This window comes from Phaethon lepturus, unplaced genomic scaffold, assembly GCF_000687285.1.
Source record: "Phaethon lepturus isolate BGI_N335 unplaced genomic scaffold, ASM68728v1 scaffold7712, whole genome shotgun sequence".
Taxonomy (NCBI): Eukaryota; Metazoa; Chordata; class Aves; order Phaethontiformes; family Phaethontidae; genus Phaethon; species Phaethon lepturus.
The window spans coordinates 1-21,288 of record NW_010525463.1 but is presented as its reverse complement, the minus strand read 5'-3'; the positions used below and the strand labels follow the sequence as shown (position 1 = coordinate 21,288).

The 21,288-nt window shown below is 41.7% G+C and overlaps 1 protein-coding gene across 1 annotated transcript in view; it reads right to left on the bottom strand.

The window, feature by feature from the left end:
* The window catches only part of LOC104617426 (ankyrin repeat and sterile alpha motif domain-containing protein 1B-like), a gene marked incomplete at its 5' end in the record, with an annotated part of 35,311 nt that extends 16,019 nt beyond the window's left edge, over positions 1-19,292 (bottom strand). The window contains 4 exons of the mRNA XM_010282742.1: positions 2,110-2,117; positions 9,695-9,770; positions 13,881-14,009; positions 19,221-19,292. Coding sequence (XP_010281044.1) covers positions 2,110-2,117; positions 9,695-9,770; positions 13,881-14,009; positions 19,221-19,292 — 285 coding nt within the window. The remainder of the gene's footprint in view (positions 1-2,109; positions 2,118-9,694; positions 9,771-13,880; positions 14,010-19,220) is intronic.
* Positions 19,293-21,288: the final 1,996 nt, after the last annotated feature.

Genomic DNA, 21,288 nt, shown 5'->3' with positions numbered 1-21,288 from the left:
CTGCTGAACAGACTGGTGCAATATATTTGGGCAAATATTTGGGATAGATTTAAGTTTTCTACAGAAAACCTGTTGATTAGTTTACGGATTAAATTTACTAACAAAACCAAAAACCAATCAACCAAACAAAAAAGCGGCGTAATAGTTTATAGCTGATTTGAATTATTTTAAAGTGGAAGGCGATGACGGACAAGACTATTCTGTACAAAACTACTGTAGATAAGTAATGTAGACAAAGTTCAGAGAACACTCACTCGTGGTAGTATCTGCAAACAGTCATAGAGATCAAGCAAACATTTTCTTGAGAGGAAAGAGTAAGTTCAGCTACAGTTAAAGATGAAGAAATATCAGCACACAGAATGAGAGCGTCAACACATTGAAAGGTCTAGAATTGGCAACTAGAAAGATCATTAGAGCAGCTGAACAAAAGTAGCAGTGGTGGTTTTGTATTCTTCAAGAAAAATAAAATAGCACAGACATAAGCTTGAAAACACAGACTGTATCTGAAAAGAAATCTGTCTGAAAAATAGGTGATGCTAACACTAGAGAGCAAAACAAACAAAAGCTGAAAAGGAAAAAAACCTTGTAATCAAGTCCCCTTATCAGATCTCCTTCCTTCCAGATCAAATGAGACTCCGTTTTTGCCAGCATAAAATTCAAAGCTACAGATCCAGCTACATTCTGCCATTAGTGTCCTGTGCCATGAAGGCTAAAACCTCTAATTAAAGCCTCAAGGAGAGCCCCACCCTTCCGTGTAACGGAGAAGACTGTTGCATCTCTCAGTATCAGATGGCAGGAGACTCAAGATGACAATCAAGTGTCAATTTATCCTGGAGAAAGCTTCTTTGACCCAGAAGGCTAGGCATTTTTAAAAAATGAAAGTTTAAACGGTAAAACATCCTGAAGAATACAACAAAATCTGAAGGAAGACACTAATCTGATTTGCATGTCTCTGAACCGAGTGGAGAAAGGAGCATTATTCCTGCCAAAAGCAGAGCAAGTACATACCTGTGTGTATGTGTGTGTGTCTCTATAATAGTTCTCAAATGATAAAATTCAATTTCAATGCACAGAGAGCACGACAGTGACTGTACGGAAGCAGCAGTACATACATCTATCAGAACAAAAAGCAACGTACCCCGCATATGCTTGTATCCAGAGAAAATATTCGCAAATATGACAACATCCCTGTAATCATCTGGCAACCCAGCAATCATCCAACTTTTGTCCCTTCTTTCTATCCCGACAGCTACTCTCAGGAGCTCTTTGTCTCCCATTTTGATTATTGTAATTATCTCCTTCCTCGCCTCCTTAGCAGCAAAATTCCTCTTCTCCTCCAACATGCTATACAAACACAGCTACTAAGTTATTTATTTTAGCTTTTTGGTCTAATTTTCACTATCTTCCAGCCATAAAGGTGAAGCTTCTTCCTGTTGGCAAGACCACGTTGTACTAACCATCTGGGACTCCTCTTTCATCTAGACCAGTAGTTTGTAATTTAATCATCTTCCTTACCTGCTCCACATTCACCTGGGTTTGTCTAGAGCAGACCTGATCTTTAGTATTTAATCGAGGTCGTGAACTGCCAGAAGACTGCATCTGGTGAAATAGCTCATCAAGATACTATTAAATTATATCTGCCAAATTAGGAAATGAATGAGAGACTGATGGCCCTCACTACAAGAAGGATGTTGAGGTGCTGGAGCGTGTCCAGAGAAGGGCAACGAAGCTGGTGAGGGGTCTGGAGCACAAGTCTTATGAGGAGCGGCTGAGGGAACTGGGGTTGTTTAGTGTGGAGAAGAGGAGGCTGAGAGGAGACCTTATCGCTCTCTACAACTACCTGAAAGGGGGTTGTGGCGACGAGGGTGTTGGCCTCTTCTCCCAAGTAACTAGCGATAGGACAAGAGGAAATGGCTTCAAGTTGCGCCAGGGGAGGGTTAGATTGGATATTAGGAAAAATTTCTTCACTGAGAGGGTGGTCAGGCATTGGAACAGGCTGCCCAGGGAGGGGGGGGAGTCGCCATCTCTGGAAGTGTTCAAGAAACGTGTGGATGTGGCACTTCAGGACATGGTCTAGGGGACATGGTGGCGCTGGCTTAATGGTTGGACTTGATGATCTTGAAGGTCCTTTCCAACCTAGTGTTTCTGTGATTCTGTGATTCTGTGACATTTATAATTTATTAAGCCAAACTGTCTCAGCTGGTAAGGAGCAGCGGATGTCCCTTATCAGCTTGCAAACCATACAAACCCCAGGATTAGTGTAAAGGTGTTCTGGAAGACTGTAGTCCAGCGTAGAAGCATGATTTTGGGAAGCAATTCTGCACTCATGCCCCCATTGCAACAAACAGTTGGACAGTGGAATAACAACCTTGGCTATTATGACAGAGCTATCATGAAAAACACAGAGCTCGATCCCCCCCCGCCTCTGGTTTGACTCCCAGTGATGGAGAAACTGAAGTTCACTATATAATTATTAGTTTCCACACTTCAACAGTTTTGAGCTGTCACGGTGAGCTCATACTATTTGCTTGCTGTTCCTTTCTTTTTAATGGAGGAGGTGGCTGCCAGGATGTGTAACCTGAGTTTTCAGAAATACAACCTGAATTACCATCCACTCAGACACTGTAACTGCTTTGGCTCTAAATTCTAGGATGTTGAGATGAAGTCCCACAGCTTTCACAGTCAGACATTTCACACCTCCCTGAGGGCCAACTGGACATTTCTGCCTGTGCCTGTGACCAGCATCTGAGAAGGTGGGATACAGGAGTCAGTATTCTCTTTCCTTGGGCTTTTTAGGTTCTCGCCACAGTTATCAACAATGTGAGGACACGATGAAATGACAAAATATTCTTGTCCATCTGGTGCCTCTATAGGAAGCATATGGACTTGAGCCAAAGTTATAGGAGCCACAGCTGAAGGCTGGCATTGGATGTCATGTGCATGCTGACATACGGTCTAATGCTCCAAGGCATGTTCATACCATGGTAGCAGGATTAGATTTTATCTCATGTAGAAGCAATCATAGTGACAGGACCCTGTCTTTGGGCAAGTCCTCACTAGCCTGGAACTGGTCATAGTTCTTACGAACTCCATTGTTTGCGACTGCAACTTTGGCTCTTTGTTTTAATACACTTCTTTAGGAGAATCATCTGGACGAACGGCAAGCATATTCTAGGCTCGTTGCCACTGCCTGCCTCTGATCAGCTGGTCACCTACATCAGGACAGATGTGCATGCCCGGTCTCCTCAGATGCACTGCTCCTGCAGCGAGGAGTCTTAAACGCTGCAGAGTCTGCGTGCCAGAGAGACTGAGCTTTGGTCCCACTTCTGAAATACTTCCTACGGGACAAGTAGATGACTATGGAGAAATAGGCCACGTGTAACTCAAGGACCATAAAGTGGGCTTCACTGCAGACACAGGAAGATGGAAGAAAGCATCGCCATCCTACGTCTAATGTGACGTTTCTTCAGCTTCCCCAGACCCCCAGAAAGACACAGAGCCTCTTGACCTTCAGAATAAAGAATACCAGGAACAGCAGCCCCTCCTGGGTTTTGATGCAGCTGCTGCAATGAAGCTGCTTCGCTCCCTCAGTACTCAGCAGGGAGACGCCTCCGGTGGAAGGAGGTGGAAGGCATCTCTTGCAGAACTGCCTAGTTATTCCAGTACTCGCTTTGCAATAAAGGTCGGGATTTAAGACCCTTCTGAGTTGGCATCTGAACCCACTGCTGCCATTATGCAGGACAGTGCCAAAACCCCCATTAGTGTGGGACAGGGCTGCTCCCAGTTCCTCCTTTTGAAACTGGTCATACAGGGTGCAAGAGCAGCAGTGCCAGAGAGAGAAAGAGTGAGAGCGCAAGCAAGCTTGCTTCCCATCTTGTTTATGAATTTTCTTTCGTTTCACTGAAAAAAACACCATACTCTCAAGCAGACTCTAAACAGATTTCCATAGTACAGTAGTACAGATTGTCTTAACTGAGTAAAGCATTTCCACCTGTATTTTGATGTTGAGTTGAAGGCTGTGCAGAACTGCCGGACATTTATTTAGCATATAAACTAAACTGCAAATAACAAATCAAGATAATGAATGATGGCTTAAGATGCAGAGGACTTCGTTCTAGGAATAAAGCAATATTCCTAGCTGTTTGTTTTTAAAAAGGCAATATATGCAAATACAAAACATAACCTAGAGGGCCTTTAATCCTTTCAAGACAGGATTGTACTGCAATACCTTGTTCTGTGCAGAACTGAGAGCACTAAAACAACACTTTTGAATACTGCTGCAGCGTACAAAGCATGGTACCTCTGTGCGCACACGCGCACAAAGCAGCTGGATAAGAACTTCAGGAGCACACGTAGAATGGTGTCTAAGAAAGATGCTCACATATTCACCTGATATACTGCAGCACCTGGTGTAATCCAGCCCACTCTCACAGTGCTTTCATCTCATCTATTTATCTCCCGCCAAGAGGAAACGGGATACACGGGTACTTCCGCTTTGCCACACTGACCACTTTCATGTTCTTATATATAAATTTATAACTGGGTTACTCAGCTTTCATACAGTGGCCAAAATCAAACCATGTTCATTTTTAGGTTTTACCACATATGCAACTACACTTGATCTTGCAAATACGCAGTAAAAAGACGTGATTCAACTATGCCAAGTCACTAACAATTTTGAGTACAAGTTTATGAGCCTGTAAAATCTTAAGATTTCATCTTGGCTTTTTACTTTTGCAAATGAATCTGCTCATTCTGTCCTATGCTGTTTTTTAATAGCTATCTAAAGACTGTAGCTGGCAATTTTACTATTCAATTATGTACTGGAATCCACTTCACTAGGAGAATCTGAACTTTTTCCCATACTGGTAACAGCTATTAATTCCAAATGGCATCAAACCGCACATTTCAAAATATGTATTGGTACCACCTACTATCATACCCATAAGTCTGTTACTTATTTAAGCCTTACGAAGCCTCATTAAACAGTTCAGTTCCTTTTGAGTGAATCACTTTGACAATATCATGCATGAGATGAAACGGAAATAAAAAGTCAAAGTTCACATTTGACCAGTTAGCTTTGAAGGCAATTTTGAAGCTACAATCTGCCTTGTAACAACTATTTACTAACTTCTCTCAGTCCAAAAGGCTTAAAAATGCATCACTGACATTATTTAATACCTCTTGGAGCAAGATAGCATCTGTAATCCCTGTGGTACAAGACTGTTTACTTCTCTACAATTAGTGGATGCCTCCAAGATACATCATTAATATGAACATTGCACTGGGGATGCACCTGCAACTCATCTACTTGAGAATGAGAGGTTTTTTGCTTTTGCAGTATCTGTACACACTCATCTGCTGCTGAAAGGGCAGCGCATCCCTCCTGCACCTTGGATTCCTTTCAGCCGGAGTTCAAGGACATACAATCCTCGGAAGAACTCGGGATGGCATGATGTGCATGCGCATAAGGAGTGAATACCTTTAAGACCTCCCACCAGTTCTTTTTTCTTTTTGAGTGACATCCAAGTGCCTGTTCCACTGCAGGCCCTCCTAGAGCAGAGGCCACACGAGAGAGGCAGAGACACAACTCCCAAGAGAACAGAGACCAAAAAATCTAAATTCTCAAATACGGTGTTTGATCCTGACATGGTATTTGCCTGGTTAGTTTTACTAGGAGGCCTGCGGAGGGCACTTCTACTTTTGGGGCAGAAATGGAGATTGAAGAGTAGACGGGGATTAGCAGAAACAAGGAGCTTGCCATCTACATCCAGATCCTCTTTCTTTACGTAAGAGGAAATCAGGAAGGAATGCCCCAAACCCAGCCTATCTTCAGTGAAAGAGTCAGCTCTGCTTCACCTTCATCTTCCTCTCCAGAGATAAGAGAAGCAGACTTGGTAACAATTCCAACTCTGACATTTTGGTCTTAAATCAGCGAGACATTTAAACATCTGCTTTGTGAATAGAATTATGTTGTTACGGTTGCCCAGAACTTTGACTTGAAATGTAAGAACCTCTTTTCTAACAAGAAAACCTTCACGAAAGATACATAATATTCAGGAAGGTGGCAGGATCCAAGAACAAAATTTAAGATCCCTACTGCTGCAGTAAATATCTGATTGCTTCAGACTGTGCAACTGGTGTATGCAACATTAGTGATTTAACATGACTGCAAGGACAGCCTACCTGGCTGCTGTGCTTGCGCCAGTAAGTATAAAACTGGCCCCTTCCTACCTGGCTGAGGAATTCAGATGTGTAAATGCCAGGTGGAGCCTACTGTAGAGAACAAGTCTCTTCCTAGATCCAATTAAACTTTATTCCCTTTCTTTGTTTTGATGTAAACACATTTTATTCTTGCTTCGTGTTCCTATGGTGATTCGAAGCGAAGGCAGTAATCTGATTGAAAACACAACTTGTAATATTGCCTGTTCCACGCTGAGAAAGATGAAAGCTCTTAAGTTCTTGAAGGCATCTCTTAAATATAATTAGTAAATCTATTCTGGCCAGGACAGCAAGATTTCATCTCCAAGTAGCAAAGGTCAGTTTACAGCAGGTGGGGAACAGAGATAAGGAGACAGTGACGTTGACTGCAGAGGGAGTTTGTGACAGAAGATAGCTGGAAACAAATGGGAAACCATAAAACAAAAATCCATCCTTGGAGCGCAAATATGTGAATGGAAAAATAAAGTATAATCCCTCTAAGAGGCACGGTTCTTGCCAAATATCCATAATTTTGGATGGCTGCAAGAGGCTGTAATTTGGGTGGGAACAAAAAGCTTGTATAACCTTGAGCCTGAGCTGAGCTCAATCTATTGCGCCTGCACGATTTCCCGCAAACAAATCCATCATCTGCCCTGCTGGAGCACAAGGCTGAGAAGCACAGTGGATAGCCAAGACAGTTATTAAGACAGAAGTTCCCAGGTTTGGGGTTTGGGTTTTTGTTGGGGTTTTTTGTTTGGGGTTTTTTTTTTGTTGTTTTTACATTATAGAAGATTTAGGATCTTCCTTCACTCTTCAGCTATAAGAGAAGGAGGCTGCTCTAAGCCCCTCGGTGGACAGAGGCGAGGGATGTCTGCGTGGCACTTCCCTGGAGAACGAACACCATCAATTGCAATAACTGAAAGCACAGGAAACATCTACAACTAACAGGGAGGGCTCTGCAGTCAGCAAACATGTCATTTTTGTTGTTTCTCTGTATCTACGAACGATTAAGGAAGATCAAGATTCTTTTTTTCATTGATAGGCTCCTTTTGTCCTTGTGCATCTGCTGGCTGGAAGACATCCAGTGAATATCAACACTTATTTGAGCAGCATTAATGATGGAGAAGCTAAAGCCAGAGTGACAGAAAAATTAGGTACCACATTTTTATACATTCTCCTTAAAAATCATTATGTGGCTGACTCCAGAAAGATTAAAAAATTGCAGGGAAGGACTTCAACATGGTATAATGTTATATATGATGTACGCTCCCCCAACATGTTTCAGATTGCAGCATGCTATAGATTTGAAATATATAAACGAAAGCAAAACAAGTAACAAACTAAAATAAAAAAAATGTTGCTCTATCACGTTAGTACAACCCTATGTAAAAATCTTACTGACTCTAAATTAGAGACTGGACAAGTGAGCAGTATTCAGTACCTGAGAGGCAGTCAAATAACATATCTATGTAAAAACACTTATTTTTTGTAAGTGAAATGTCCCTTTCAGTACGCTTAAAGTAAAATGCCACATTTTCAATGACGACCCAGTGGTACTTAAATACAATAATGAACATCACAGCAAAACTTCAGGATGACTTAGGACAACCTGGACTCCCAATTCACAGACACCAACTTTCAGAACACAACCAGAAGGAGAAAGTTTGGGAAAAAGACACATTTTTCTCACCGGGAAACCTAGGCTAAACTAATAATCCGTTCCCATTAAGTCAATGTTTTTTGCTTCCAACTTGAATAGGAACATGATTAAAAGGACTACATAGAAAGAATAAATGAAATCCTGATTAAAAACTGTTTTATTCAAACCACTTTGTACTAAAAACCCTTCAAACCAGAAAATAAACATTGTCACAGCACAATGGTTTCAAAAGAGAATGTAAAAAATAAATATATGTAACCCTCATTGCTGCATTATATAAACTGCCCTGTATGGCACTATAGACTACTAGTGCAACTTCATAATTTTTACAGAAAAATTGTATTTCAAATTAAGTTTGTTTTCAAACACTTAATTTTTCATGTATATAATTTAAATTTGCCAAATTTATTACAAAAAATAATCTTAAAATGGCTGTAAATTATTTAGAGTGACTTTTTTGGTGTTAAGCTTCCTAGTTCAGTCGAAGAACTTACTGAAGTTGTCATATGCTACTATGGTGTCAAATTCTGCCCTAAGATCTGCACACGCATATGCCTAAAAAACTGAACCGCTAAGTCTGACAATTTGAAAACTGGATTGGAAGATGGTATGCTTGCAGCCTCAATTAATTCCCCATAACATGTGTATGTGACTATAGGTCCCTCAGCGTCAAGCTGGGGTTTTTTTAGAGGAGTTCAAGCCCAGGTAAGGAAAGATTAGCATGTAATTAGCTGCAAAGCCACAGATCTTCAGGCAACCTAGTTAAACCTGAATTGCTGACAGCCCTTAGCTAAGACAGCTTGTACAGAAGTCTGTGTGCTGCAGATATGTAAGCAATAGGAAGTGGTTGTCTGACTGCATGAATTTTACACACCTTCTAGCTCTCTAACTGGTCCGAATGCTACGTCTAGTGCTCAGAGGCCTCTTGCATAAAAGACACGATCCACAGAATTAAGGATTTCACTCATTCATCTATGTAATTTTACACGTTCATTAGATCACCAAACAGTTGTATTCTTCATTAATGAATCATGCCAGACCACGATATGTTTGTCATCTCTATGAACAGTTGCACTCTTATTACAACTACAGTTGGGAATAAATCGTGTACTGGCCCGTGGCTTGTTATGAGTTTCCAGCAGCGGCATGTTTGTTGGAGAGAGATAGACTGAGCCTCACTGTAATTTTCTACAAACCAGTATCAAGCCAAAGAGCCACAGGAAAACATATTCTTACCAGTCTGAGGGAAGCCTAACTGCTTTTTCACCGTCAGGTGAAACTGAGTTAGTTCCCTTTTCCTCCTTCAATCAATAAACATGTAACTCACTCATAATAAATGGGAATACTCATGCGAGTAAAGGCATCCATGTGACTGTAGGATTAGACCGTACGTAAAAAACAATGGCTTTGGTGACATGTTAATATACTTACTAGCACATATTTTCACATAGAAAATTCAATCTAGATTATTGTATACGAGCTATAAATTCTGTTTATAAAAGCACAGTGATATGGACACATTTAAAGTGTGTGGAAAGTACTTTGAAACAGATTCGAAGATTCAGGAGAAAACAACATATACATTTGCTTTTTTTCTTAGATATGACATGCAAAATAAAATCTACCTTTTAATTTTGGTATTACTTGAGATAAAAATAAAAGGTAGAACTGACTTCTTACTGAACACCAATGTAAATGCAAGGGCAATGGAAAACAGAACAGAAAAAAAAATGGGTAACAGAACATCGCAAAAGAAAAAAGGCACTGTACAAGTAATCACTAGCTAATATTAATTAATGTTATGATGACAGTGAAAGGAGTAGGTTTACTAACTTACCCTCATCTTTGCACATGCATCCTGTGTCGACTCTGTGCCTCTTAATTCCTTTACCAGCATAGAGCCTAAATACTAAAATAAAAATCCATTAAACTTAAAATTTAACTGAAATTCCAGAACAAACATCTGCAGAAATGCACTAAAAATGCATAAAAAACCATAGTGGTAGCAATCAACTTAGTATATGGTTTTAGAGTTTTTTTTTAACTCTGCAGTCCTCTGATAAATCATTTAAACCAGCATGCTAACCTACGAAACAGGAATGCACAGCAACAAGTGTAATGAAGCAGATAGAGCCCTTTGAAACGGTATCTGAAAGTCTTCTAGTGTATCACCTTAGCCACTCCAACAACAAGCAAATACTACAGATTCCATCTTAAAAATGCCATTTGATTAAAAAACGGAGAATCTGCTTTTTTTTTAGCTGCCATCTGCCAAATTCATATTGCTATGTGTGCAATCACATGGACGTGAAGGGCAGCAGTGATGTTAACCTCTCTGTACTCAATCTGTAGCTAATTTATGTGCAGATAGCAGAGCCCAATACCAGCAAACCGAGAAAACAAATCTGAACCGAAAACTAGTTTAAACCATTACTTCTTCCTAAGAAAAGGCTGACCCTGAACTATTATTCTGAAGCCTTTACTGGATCTGAAGGAGGGCTGGGTGAGAGGGAGCAGCAGGATGCTGGTGCTGGGTCCTGGCTCAGCTCGCTGAAAGCCACCGTGCTCTCAGAGGAGCCTGCTCCTCTCCAAGGGTCCAAAGACACCAAGTGCCTTCCCGACATGTCCCCTTTCCTACCTGCCTCTTCCTCACCATGTCACTTGCTGGCATGTGCAGCCTGAGCCCTCCTGCACCCTGGCAGCAGGCTCTGCACCTCTGGATTTGCTCCTCTGGGGTCTCAGGACCTGTCTGCACCAGGTCTGGATGGCGCTGCTCCTCCAGAGATGGAGCGGGCTGCACCATCCCCGCCAGTCGTGCCGAGCAGCCAGTGCTCTTGTGACGGCTAACAGGGTTGTGTGAGAGCCGTGCTCTGCACTTCCCCTATAGACACTATAGGCGTGTGCATTTGTGGATGTGCACGTTTGCGTGGCTCTGTGCAAACAGGATGTTTCTGTATTTCTATATAGTGTCACATGCAAGTCCGGCTTAACTGGGGGAAGAGGACAGCAAGCTGCCCTCCCAGGCACCGAGGTGTCTCTCTTGGCACTCTCGCCGCAGCACAATGCCATGGCTTCTTCTCAGTCTCGAGTCCTAAGTGAGCAACAGGGGACTGAAAAGAAGTCACGCCGGTGGTGGGAACAGGGTAGGCGAGCTGCAGGAGGAGAGAAAGCACCGTGGGCAGGAGCCTCTTCCTCAGCCCACCACCGCTGCCTGACCCCTTTCACTCTACCACACTGACTCCCCTTGGAAACAGCCTAAGCTGACCAAACCAGATACTGAACCAGCTCCAGCTTGAACAAGAACCTATCAAAAGTAACTTCAGTTACAGCTGAACACAAGCTGGAACTGAAAAGAAAGTGTACTGGTTCAACTCTCTGGTCTCTTGACCTAACTGAGGTATTTTCTTTACAGTCTTCACATCACACTGTGTACCACAGGAGTCTCTGACCTGAAGGAAAATGCACAAACATTTCAATGTGGACAGTAGCCAACATGGTAATTAGTGAGAAATACTTTACCGGGCATTATAAACACAAGGGTGAGCAACACCAACACTACCAGATAAACACAAGCAGAAAGGAACAAATGAAGGGCATTCCTGGAGGACTGCAGATGTGAAAGATTCATAAACCAAGCAGCTGCGAGTCCAGCTGGGGGCTTGATGGTGACATGAATAAGGCTTTGGGCATTAATTTGATGGGACGGCTTGGTATCGCCCTTGCAGAAGAACAAGGAATTTAAAGCAAGCTCTGACATTAGAGAATTAAACAAAAGCATATTGAGTTGAACTGTATCTCTCTGAATCCTGCTGTCTGACACCTTTGGCATCCTTAGCCTTCTCTGGGAAGGATGCAATCCATTTCTTCAATTTTGTTATTCCATTTTTTTTAATAGACTATGGCAAAACAAATTAGTATTTCCTTGAAAGCTACCAGTTGGTCAGGCATAAGGGAATAAAAGCAATGCTTTTGAGCTCATGGCAGAGCAAGAGGAAGAAAGAGAAGAGACAGGCAGCTCCTGTCCCATCTGCACAGCAGCAAAAAGCCTCAGCTGCAGGCATTCACAAATGCTTCCCAGCGTGGACTGTGGAACAGACGAGCAAATCACAGAGGTCCTGCCCAATTTAGTTGTCAGAAAAATCTGAAATCCTAGGAGGGAATTTTGCTTTTCTTTGACTTGCTGTACGTTTAGAAATGTTCCTTCTCAAAGACCCAGAGCATGTGGGAGCAATGCAGAGGACATGCAACAGTTCAACTGAGTGATGTGGCGTACAATGAAAGCTGCCCCTCTTATAACTTCCAAGCCAGGGTTTTACTCCGTAAGGCTGAGGTCATTATAGCTCGGGGAACAGAGACACTGCAGTGATGCACGATCCTTAGAAAAGGAAGATGTTCCCTTAATCAACAATAACTTGGATATTTTGATTTGGTGATTCCTTAGTCACCAGTAACTTGGATATTCCTGGTCATCCGAATTTAATTTCTTTAATGATCCACACACCTTCCAATCTACTACAAAGATTACATCCGATTATGAATTGACTCTGGATCAAGTAATGAGATAACAGGCACTCTTGAGATAAACCTGTTCGCTTTACTGAACACTATGAAAAATATATAAAGAGCTCGAAGTCACTAAGCTTCCTTTTCAATTTGAGTGCTGCACAGGAGGAGAGCAAGACTGAGAGCAGGCGAGCTGGACCTTGACACTGACTTGCTGAGGAAGGCAGAGGTTCTAGTTACTGTCCAGGGACAATCACTGCGTTCATGGCAACTTCTGCCCCATGAAGGTCTGATGGAAGATTCAGATGTGGTCCTGCCCCTCCTCAGTGGGAGCCATGCTCACCTGCACTTAGTCTCTAATTACTTTCCGGATACGCTTTAAATCAGGCTCAGCAGCCCCAAACTCTCCCTTCAAATGCTCCAGTGTTTGGTGAAAAGAGGATTATCCTAAAAAGCACTTAAAGATCCAAGCTCCTTCAGGTGAAGAGGATCAAAAACTCATGTCCTGGACAAGTGGTTAACCTCCAGCTATTATGCTAAAGGCACTACAGCTAAGCTCCTTTTGTTCATAAAATAAGTCAGCCTTGCTTCATTAGGTGGCCACCTCCAAAGAGGACAGAGTTGTCTGGGCAGCACCTTCAGCAATTTTAATGGTGCCTTTCAGCAAAGTCATAAGGGGAAATGTAAGAGTTTAAATAGGTGAGCTGAGGCACATCTTCAGCCCCCCACTCCATAGATGGGGAACTCAAGGCTTCAGAAAAGCATTTTTTATTTAAAAAACAAAGCCTTCCAATAGTACTTCCTGTACTTCAGGAGACCTTCCTCTCCTTCACAAGCGTTTATAACAGCCAGAGGACACTAATCAACTTCAGCGGTAGAGGGAAGCTCTGTTTCTCCAGGGATGGGAAGTGGGAATCAGCCACAGCTATCGGGAAGTAAAAATATATATTGCCTGTCCTGAAGGAACTGACTGCTACTGGTCGTTCAAGTAGTCATCAGTTTGGGAGAGATTTGCATGTGCCCTTGTCCCATGGATGGAAAACACTACTTCAGGATGCTGATCTCCACCTTCCATAGCTACTTCCCCAAAAACAGGTATAAAATTCAAGCAAGGCAACACTTATTTAACTACTGTGCACACAGCATTAAGGTAGGCATCAGCATCCCACATAATGTTTTACTATTTTTCCATAAGTACTAGATAGGGATTTGTGACAGATGAGAAGCTGTGGTGTTTGCGCTCACTGTCACTTCCTACAACACTTAGCCACTTATTCACAGTGTCATTTCTTGAGCACTATTGCTACATGCACTGCAATATATCACAAAATTCATAGCAGAAAGTACTGTGCATCCTTGTTTCTCATATATTACAATTACAGTGTTTCAGAGGAAGTGGCCTGTCTCATTAAAAGTGACTGAAAAAATACTGTAAGTGAAAAAAACCAACAGTCTATCAAAATCTAAGATCAATATATCTACCGCAAATCAAACCACTAAATTTATCAACACTTACAAATGCTTTATAATCGCATGACTGGAAGATGAGCTTCTCTGGATGATGTTGCCAATATTGTACAGGTGTTGATGCTGTGGCTTCATTTGGAGGTCGCAAGGTAATTGAAGGCTCTCCCCAGTCTCCCGTCTGAAAATCACAGTTGTTCGAGATATAAGAGAAGTTCCAAGCAAATTCGCTACAAAGCAGCCCTCCATTGTTGTGCTCAATTAACAATAATTTATTTTCCACACATACAGCCATGTTACTAAAATAAGGGAATACAACTCCTACAATATTTTTTGTGATTTAATTATTAATCCAGAGTCATTTACTGTAGTGTTTAATGAGGCTTTAATTAAATCTATTTGCTTTGAGAATAAAATCATTAGGCACCGGAAATGTTCCTTAAAAATAACTGTTTACAATACCTATATGAGGATGACAGCACTTGAAATAAATCATGAGGCACAAAAATGCCATTCACAAATTCCACTATGTGTTTTACCAGCTTTTCTACACAGTTAATAAGTCTTCCATAATCCAGCACATACAACTGATAACTAACTTTCCTAAATGGCTAAATAACTGAGACTTTGCTTTGATCTGAAGACTTACTATAGATTCCTCCAATATATGAGGCATTCTTTAATCTCTTTATGAATATTTACTTTGATCACCTTCTCTTGATGTCTCGTTGTAGAATTACTAAAGTTGCCCTTCCACATTCATCATTCTCATTGATACAGGTGATTTGCCTTCCTGAGCTGTCATCTTCCCTCTTTCCTCAAAGCCCTCAGAGAACATGGGTGGGACTGCAGTTTGCTGCCGAATCCCTTTGCACGACACTCTTCTCCCTTCCCGAAAAGAGCCAATGCAGGCATTGGTACAGGAATGTCCCCAGCATGGCAGTGCTGTTTTGGGTCTCATCTGCCATTGCATATTTTTTGGACATGGCTTTATTGGTCCTGGATTGACCTCTGGACCCTTGGGGACTCCTTCCACCTTGCAGGCCCATGCAAAAAGATTATTATTTATTTTTTAGCTGGCATCTCCTGCTTTTGGTTCACATGTGCCCATGCTGCCCATGTCCTCAACACCAGCGATGCTGCCAAACCAGCACCAGTTCACTTGAACTGAATATGACCCATGGATGGAGTCCTGCTCCTCTTCGCAATCCCTCTTCCCTCTGTCACCACCCCACTTCTCCCCTACCCTGTCTTGGCCTGGTCTGGTCTGTCTCTGAATTCCCCTCTCCTTCCCACCCTGGCTTTTGGGGATCAGATTTCTCCTTCCTGATCCTCCTTCCTCCCCTGCTTGTTCTCTCTCAAATTATTTTACCCTCTCCTGTGTGATTATTTCAGTTTGGATTATGCTACTTCTTTCTTTACCTGCACTTATCTCTGTGTATTTTCTATGTGCGTCATATCGTTAAAATATGTGTTGAAGCTGGCAAGGAATTGTCATCAGCTTTTCACACAGAATATGGCTAGAAGTTAAGACTTTAAAAGCGAAAAGAAGTTAAGCATCAAAAACACATGAAAAAATTCTTAGCGAAGACATTCAAAAGTCTGGCAAACTATCACATCCTACTAATTAAATCAGGACAAAGTAAACAAAACAAGTACATCATTTTCATGTGTCACAAAATAATGAAATGACACACATTTGCACAACTCTGCAATGAAAAGCAAGAGATAAATCTGGAAACATCAACATTACCCTGCTGATATGGTAACTTCAAGCAAGTGAACATCATAAAACAAATTGAACCTAGTTAATGTTGGCACTATCAGCACATCTACAAGTTACACAGCATTGTAATTTCTGTTTTGCCTAGTTAAGTTGTCTGTATGCTATGGTTATGACTTCAACCTCAAATTTTGAAAGGAAAGCGGCATTAGCAATTGCTCCAATTTTTGGCATTCTGTATCCACAGAAATGAATCCTTCTGACCACTAATGTATTAAAAACCTCCATCATATTTAATCAAAGTGGGAATTTGATTTCTTTAAGAAGAAGCAGTCCTCCTTATAAAATAAGGTTTCAATCATATTACAAGGGGTTAAGGATCTGCATCCTTATTAATGGAGTTTGTATTTGGCTACAAGAGAAGATGGACTGCACCCATCACAAATTCTCAGTGTGCTCAGCTGTCTCTTATGAACTGTTCGAGGCCACAGCTAACAGACCACTTGACATAGTCCTTTTTTTCCCTAATGAAGATACACTCCTCCGTGTTCTGCGTAAGAAGGCAGATCTCAGAAGGTATATCCTCCGCATTTAGTAAAGATTATTACAATGGAACAGGAGTAAATCCGGCATAGAGAAGCTATAAAAGCTTTTGACCTCAGTGGAAAGACCAATGGAAGCACGGGGGTGGCCATGAGGTAGGAGCAGAACTACTATGGAGTAAGTAATACATCACCTTACAGTTTGAATCCCTTTTGCACGAAAGATATTAAAAGCATGGAGAACTGCATTGTTTCTGTCTGTAAATGAAGGGCAGTAACAAGAGGCACAGTGACTACCTCTCATACTGGTTCAATTTGATAAAGGAGCTGGGAAGCAATAGTGATAATAATTAGGAAATGAGAAATAATCTTCAAGCAGGCTAATAAAACTAGCGTACAAGACACAGAGAGGGACTGTGTAGAGACCATTCATTTGTATCCGTTAATTGCTCTATAAATATATACAATCATCCAAGCACCTACTCCTTTTAAATTAGACAAAACGAAATTGATAGGATTGCTGTGCATGTCTAGGATGACCTAAAGAGGCAATACAGCTGAGGTTAAGGGCACGTGGAGATAGAGGATTTCTGCTGGTCCTGACAGACCCCTGCACCTGAAGACCTTTCATGTATTTCACTGTGTCTTGGGGAGGGAGCAACTACTAAGAAAAGCTGCATAAAATTAAATATTGTAGGTATATACTATTACGATAGGCGAAGAAGACATGTTATACACAATCATAAAATTTTCTTTTGCAACTGTATCATAAGTGTTTTTAATATTCAGCAGACATGGCTTCTGGTCTCCTTTTGTTTCTTACCAAACTCCTTAGGTTTTTAAGCCATACTACTGCTAGTGTTCATCACCTATTTAGGCTGAGTTATAACAGGGTAGTCTCCAAAGCCCATACCCATGAAGACATTTAGAAGTGTAATTGCTATTACATATTCCCCATGCAACTTCCTTTTTTTTTTTTTTTTAAAGGGAAGAAACGCATTTAAACAAGATTTAGACAGCTAAATACTTTCATAAATCTGGGCCTAAAAACCTCTACAGGAAGAAAAGAAGCTCCTCAGCTGACTGACTCGAGTCAGATACTGAAATTCTGAGATTTAGGATGTGATGATGGCAATTAACTTCAGGCAAAATACAGTGTAGGAACGTCTTTGACCTAGAGAAGACTTGGAAAGACAAGTCTCAAGTCCAGAATAGAAAAATATCAATTACTAGTAGTTCTAAATCTGAGGAATTGGTGTGGACCAACTCATTGGTGATGTATTAAGATTCAGGACCTTCATAAGCACCTAAAATTCTTTCAGGCAGTATAGAAATGTTCGTAAATTGTCGTGCAGGACCAACTATCATGTTTGATTTCATTTTTAAAAACAGATATGATAGGATGAGAATTTTCTGGTTTGAATATTCAATTTGCAGTTATAAGAAATAATCAAACATTTAAGCTTATGTATTTTTAATGACACAGTATATGTATGGAGATTTTTCTCTCTCTGATGAAGTAGAAAGGCAAGAGATAATTTACTCCTCATCTAACTTTACAGCTCATCAGATAGCTGTGCAATTTAGCACATGTGTTTTGCTGTACTGCCTATGTTTTAGTATTCTAACCTCCCCATGCCTTTAACCAGTGCCCTACCTGGAGACAGAAGATTTTTTGCTCCACATTTTGCAGATAAAGAGTTTACAGTCACAAAATGGTCTCAAGTCAGGTGCCAGAGTGGTAAAGATTCAATCAATCCTTTTACAGTGACAACTTTTAACCATACAGGTCATAAAGACCAGTATCTCATGCTCTTGTAGTGCTTCATAACCCTGAAAATGGGCAAGTGTACGCTTCTCAGTGCTCTAGAAGGGGTGAGATGCTTGATGTCAAATGAGCTACGGAAGCAGGTTACTGCTGTTAGGTAATTTTTTACAGTCGTGGCACGTTTTTCTATCTAATGCCATTCTCCGAGAACTGTGTTTGACTCACATTAAAGGCACCTGGATGCAGAGGTAGTTGCGGGTAAGAAGTAATGTCAATACAACTGCTATAAAATCTAACACTCGCCTCATCTTTTTACAAAAATGTCAAGTTAAAAACCCTCCATGCTACATTAAAAAAAAAAAAGAAAAAAAGAAAAAAAGGCCTGGTTCTGAGTGGCTTGAATGTATTAGTTTTTAACAAGGATCACATCTTGCAACTTTTCACCTGTTAAAGCCTCATGCCTGGTTACGGTAACATGCATTAGTCACCATGACAACAATAAATTGGAGCACACATAGATATAATGCTTCTGGCTGAAAAATTAATAATTTTCTCCCTGTAAGAATTTTAAAGTGTTCTGCGGACCAGCTAAATTTTCATTATTTGCTTGCGTTTTAACTCCTAGAGTAAGTGAAATTTTTTTTAGCTCCTTATATCTTTGTTTTTTGAAAGAATGTAAACAGGTTTGTGGCGTACTTACATTTTAAAGGCTTCTAAAGCTCGGTGGCCAAAACGGCCCCTCTCTGGCAAAAATGCTCCAAGGAGGCAGTTACGGGACAGGAATTAGAAGGAATCTACAGCTCCTCTGAAATACTGCGCTGAATGACTGGCTGTCATCCTTAGCACGCTGCAATACGGATCACCAGGGTCGCTCTCACGTGCACGGCACATGTGACTGTCACAGCAGCGATGAAAATTCAGAGCACCATCAACGTTACCCGCTAATTCCCCAAAAAGCGCCGCCGCGAACACGGCGTGCTCCTCGGCGAGGCAAAGCCGATCGGTTAACACAGAAAAGGCAGCACAACACATCGTGGGGGCGAAACTGTGCAAACCGAGCCGTTTACACGGTTTCTCGCTTTGGAAAAGCGAGCAAGCAACAAGACCAGGAACAGAAGTCAAAGCTCCCTCCGAGCGAGACTGCTGCCGGCAATTCCCCACGCCCCGTACGTACACCATACAGCCAACGGATGCTGACCACACGGCACGACACACGAATGCGCGCACACACGATCCCAAAGGAGGGCGGACAAGTTACGAACTTCGTCATTTCAGCGACGTGACACCCGTAGATAACACCACGGCAACAGACTGTACAGCCATAGAGTGACAACATAGCCATTTATCACTGTATCTTACATTATGAACCTGATGAATCGATGAGAAAGGATATCCTGCATTCTGGCTGGTCCAGATCTCACAGACAGAGGACTGCTAATATAAACAGAAAACTACATCTCATCTTGTAAATATTAATGCACCGCAACTGCCAAAAGGCAAGAATAATTAAGAAAAAGCTTGCAACAACATTAAAGAAGGAAGTAAAACAGCTGTTAAAAGTAATTTTTTATTTATTTGCTGACAAAATATTTTTGGACTGACTGGAAGGAAACATAGCTTATTCAGAGACTTCAGAAGAGGTTTCAAACTGTGAGTACAAGAAAACAATTTAGTCAGAAGTGCTGGTGATGTAAAGCGATAAAGTTATGCAGGCATAAACAGACAATGCAGAGAGCAGAAAAAATTTGGTTACTTTCAGTTTTTGGCAGGGAAGAAGTCTGAAGTCAACATCCCAATTAAGTTTTGAGATTTGAATCTCTCTCTGTTGGAGACTTTCACAGAGAGAGAGGAAGAGAAAAATCTGGCAATATAGTCAACAGGAAAAATACATATTCCTTGTAACAATTACCAGAAAAGAATGCATTGCAATTAAATGAAGCAATTGCCCATCATCTCCTTCCAACAACAGCTCCTTTGCATACAAAGATCCAGGTAATATTACTTTTGGTATTGACCATGACTCCGCTGTATAAATGAAAGGTTTCAGCCTACCCTCTACCTTATTTTATAGATAGTCTGTAGCAGCAAAGCAAAGTAAGCGTTCTGTAGCATCTCTTAGCAAAAGCAACAGAACTAGACAAGCACAGCATTCACCAGCATCTTTTACATATTTCCTTGTTTGGACACTCATCAAGAAAGCATCTGTGACACCTCAGCAAAAGCTAAGATAACATTTTACAGTAGCCAGGCAACTAAAACAAAGCATCAGACGTAGGATCTGCCCACAGTACCTTCGGCAGGCAGCAACAAAAGGCAATAAACACGCACGAAAAATGCAACTGCAGCATCCAGACCAGACAGCAATTCATCTATCAGTAATTTAACAACAGCAAGAATGTGCATTGCTGGTTCTTGTCAGCAGCAGCAGCAGGCATTTAGCACCGATGCTCAAAACAACCCAAAGAAGTGCAACTCTCCTTAGAAATATGACTCTTGCTCTTACCTTTTGTAGCCTGAAACCTGGCTGCCTGGCTGGTGACAGGCTAGGTTATAACTCTGGTTACTGTCAGGGCACGCTGGCATCCTCTGGACTGGGTACCGAGTGCTGCCAGACAGGCTGGTGGCTGCCTAATGTTGTTAATTGTCCCTTATTTCCTTCATGATTTGAAATGCATGTGCACATATCCCTTCCCCCAGCCTCAGTAATTCTTAAGCTTTCCCGTGTCTGGTTAATGTCTTCTGCCCCATCTTGTTTTCGAGGTTATTTGTTTCTCCTTTGTGATGCACCAGGCTCTACATTTTGATAGCATTATCTAATAAAAACTTGACTTTGGTTCACTGTCTTCTACCTCATCCTCAGCAATTTTCTAGAAAACACTCCTCCATGTGAGAACACGTACGCTCGGTGCAAGGCCAGGTGCAAACACCACTCCAACTACTTCTGCTGTGCCGCTATTAGGACACTGCAGGACATTGCACTAGTTGGCATTAATGACCTTTTTTTCTGTGTGTCAAGCAAACTGACTTCTGGATGCTTCAGCCATGCCCATCACTGTAACGCCTACGGTTGTTTGCCTGGGGAGGATTCCTGAACGGGAATCCGTGGCAGGAGGTTGTGCCTCTGCTTTCCAAGACAAGAGTAAAAGCAAAGGCATTTCCATGCCAGGTGCAGCATCCCCAAGCATCTGGTGATCGAGAAAACATACTGCAGTGCTATGTGGACACACTGGCTGAGGTCCAGAAAGGAGTAAGGTAAGGCAGCACGGTACTGTACGCATTTCTCCCCAGTGCTGGCGACACTGGCGACGCTGTCATATCGTACAGCCGCTTCCCACCACCCTGGTATTCTGGAGTGAAAGGTGTACCCTTAAATCCTGCCCCTCCCGAGGACTTGCCTTCAGGGAAAGGCGTGCTGCCTCAGCCGGAT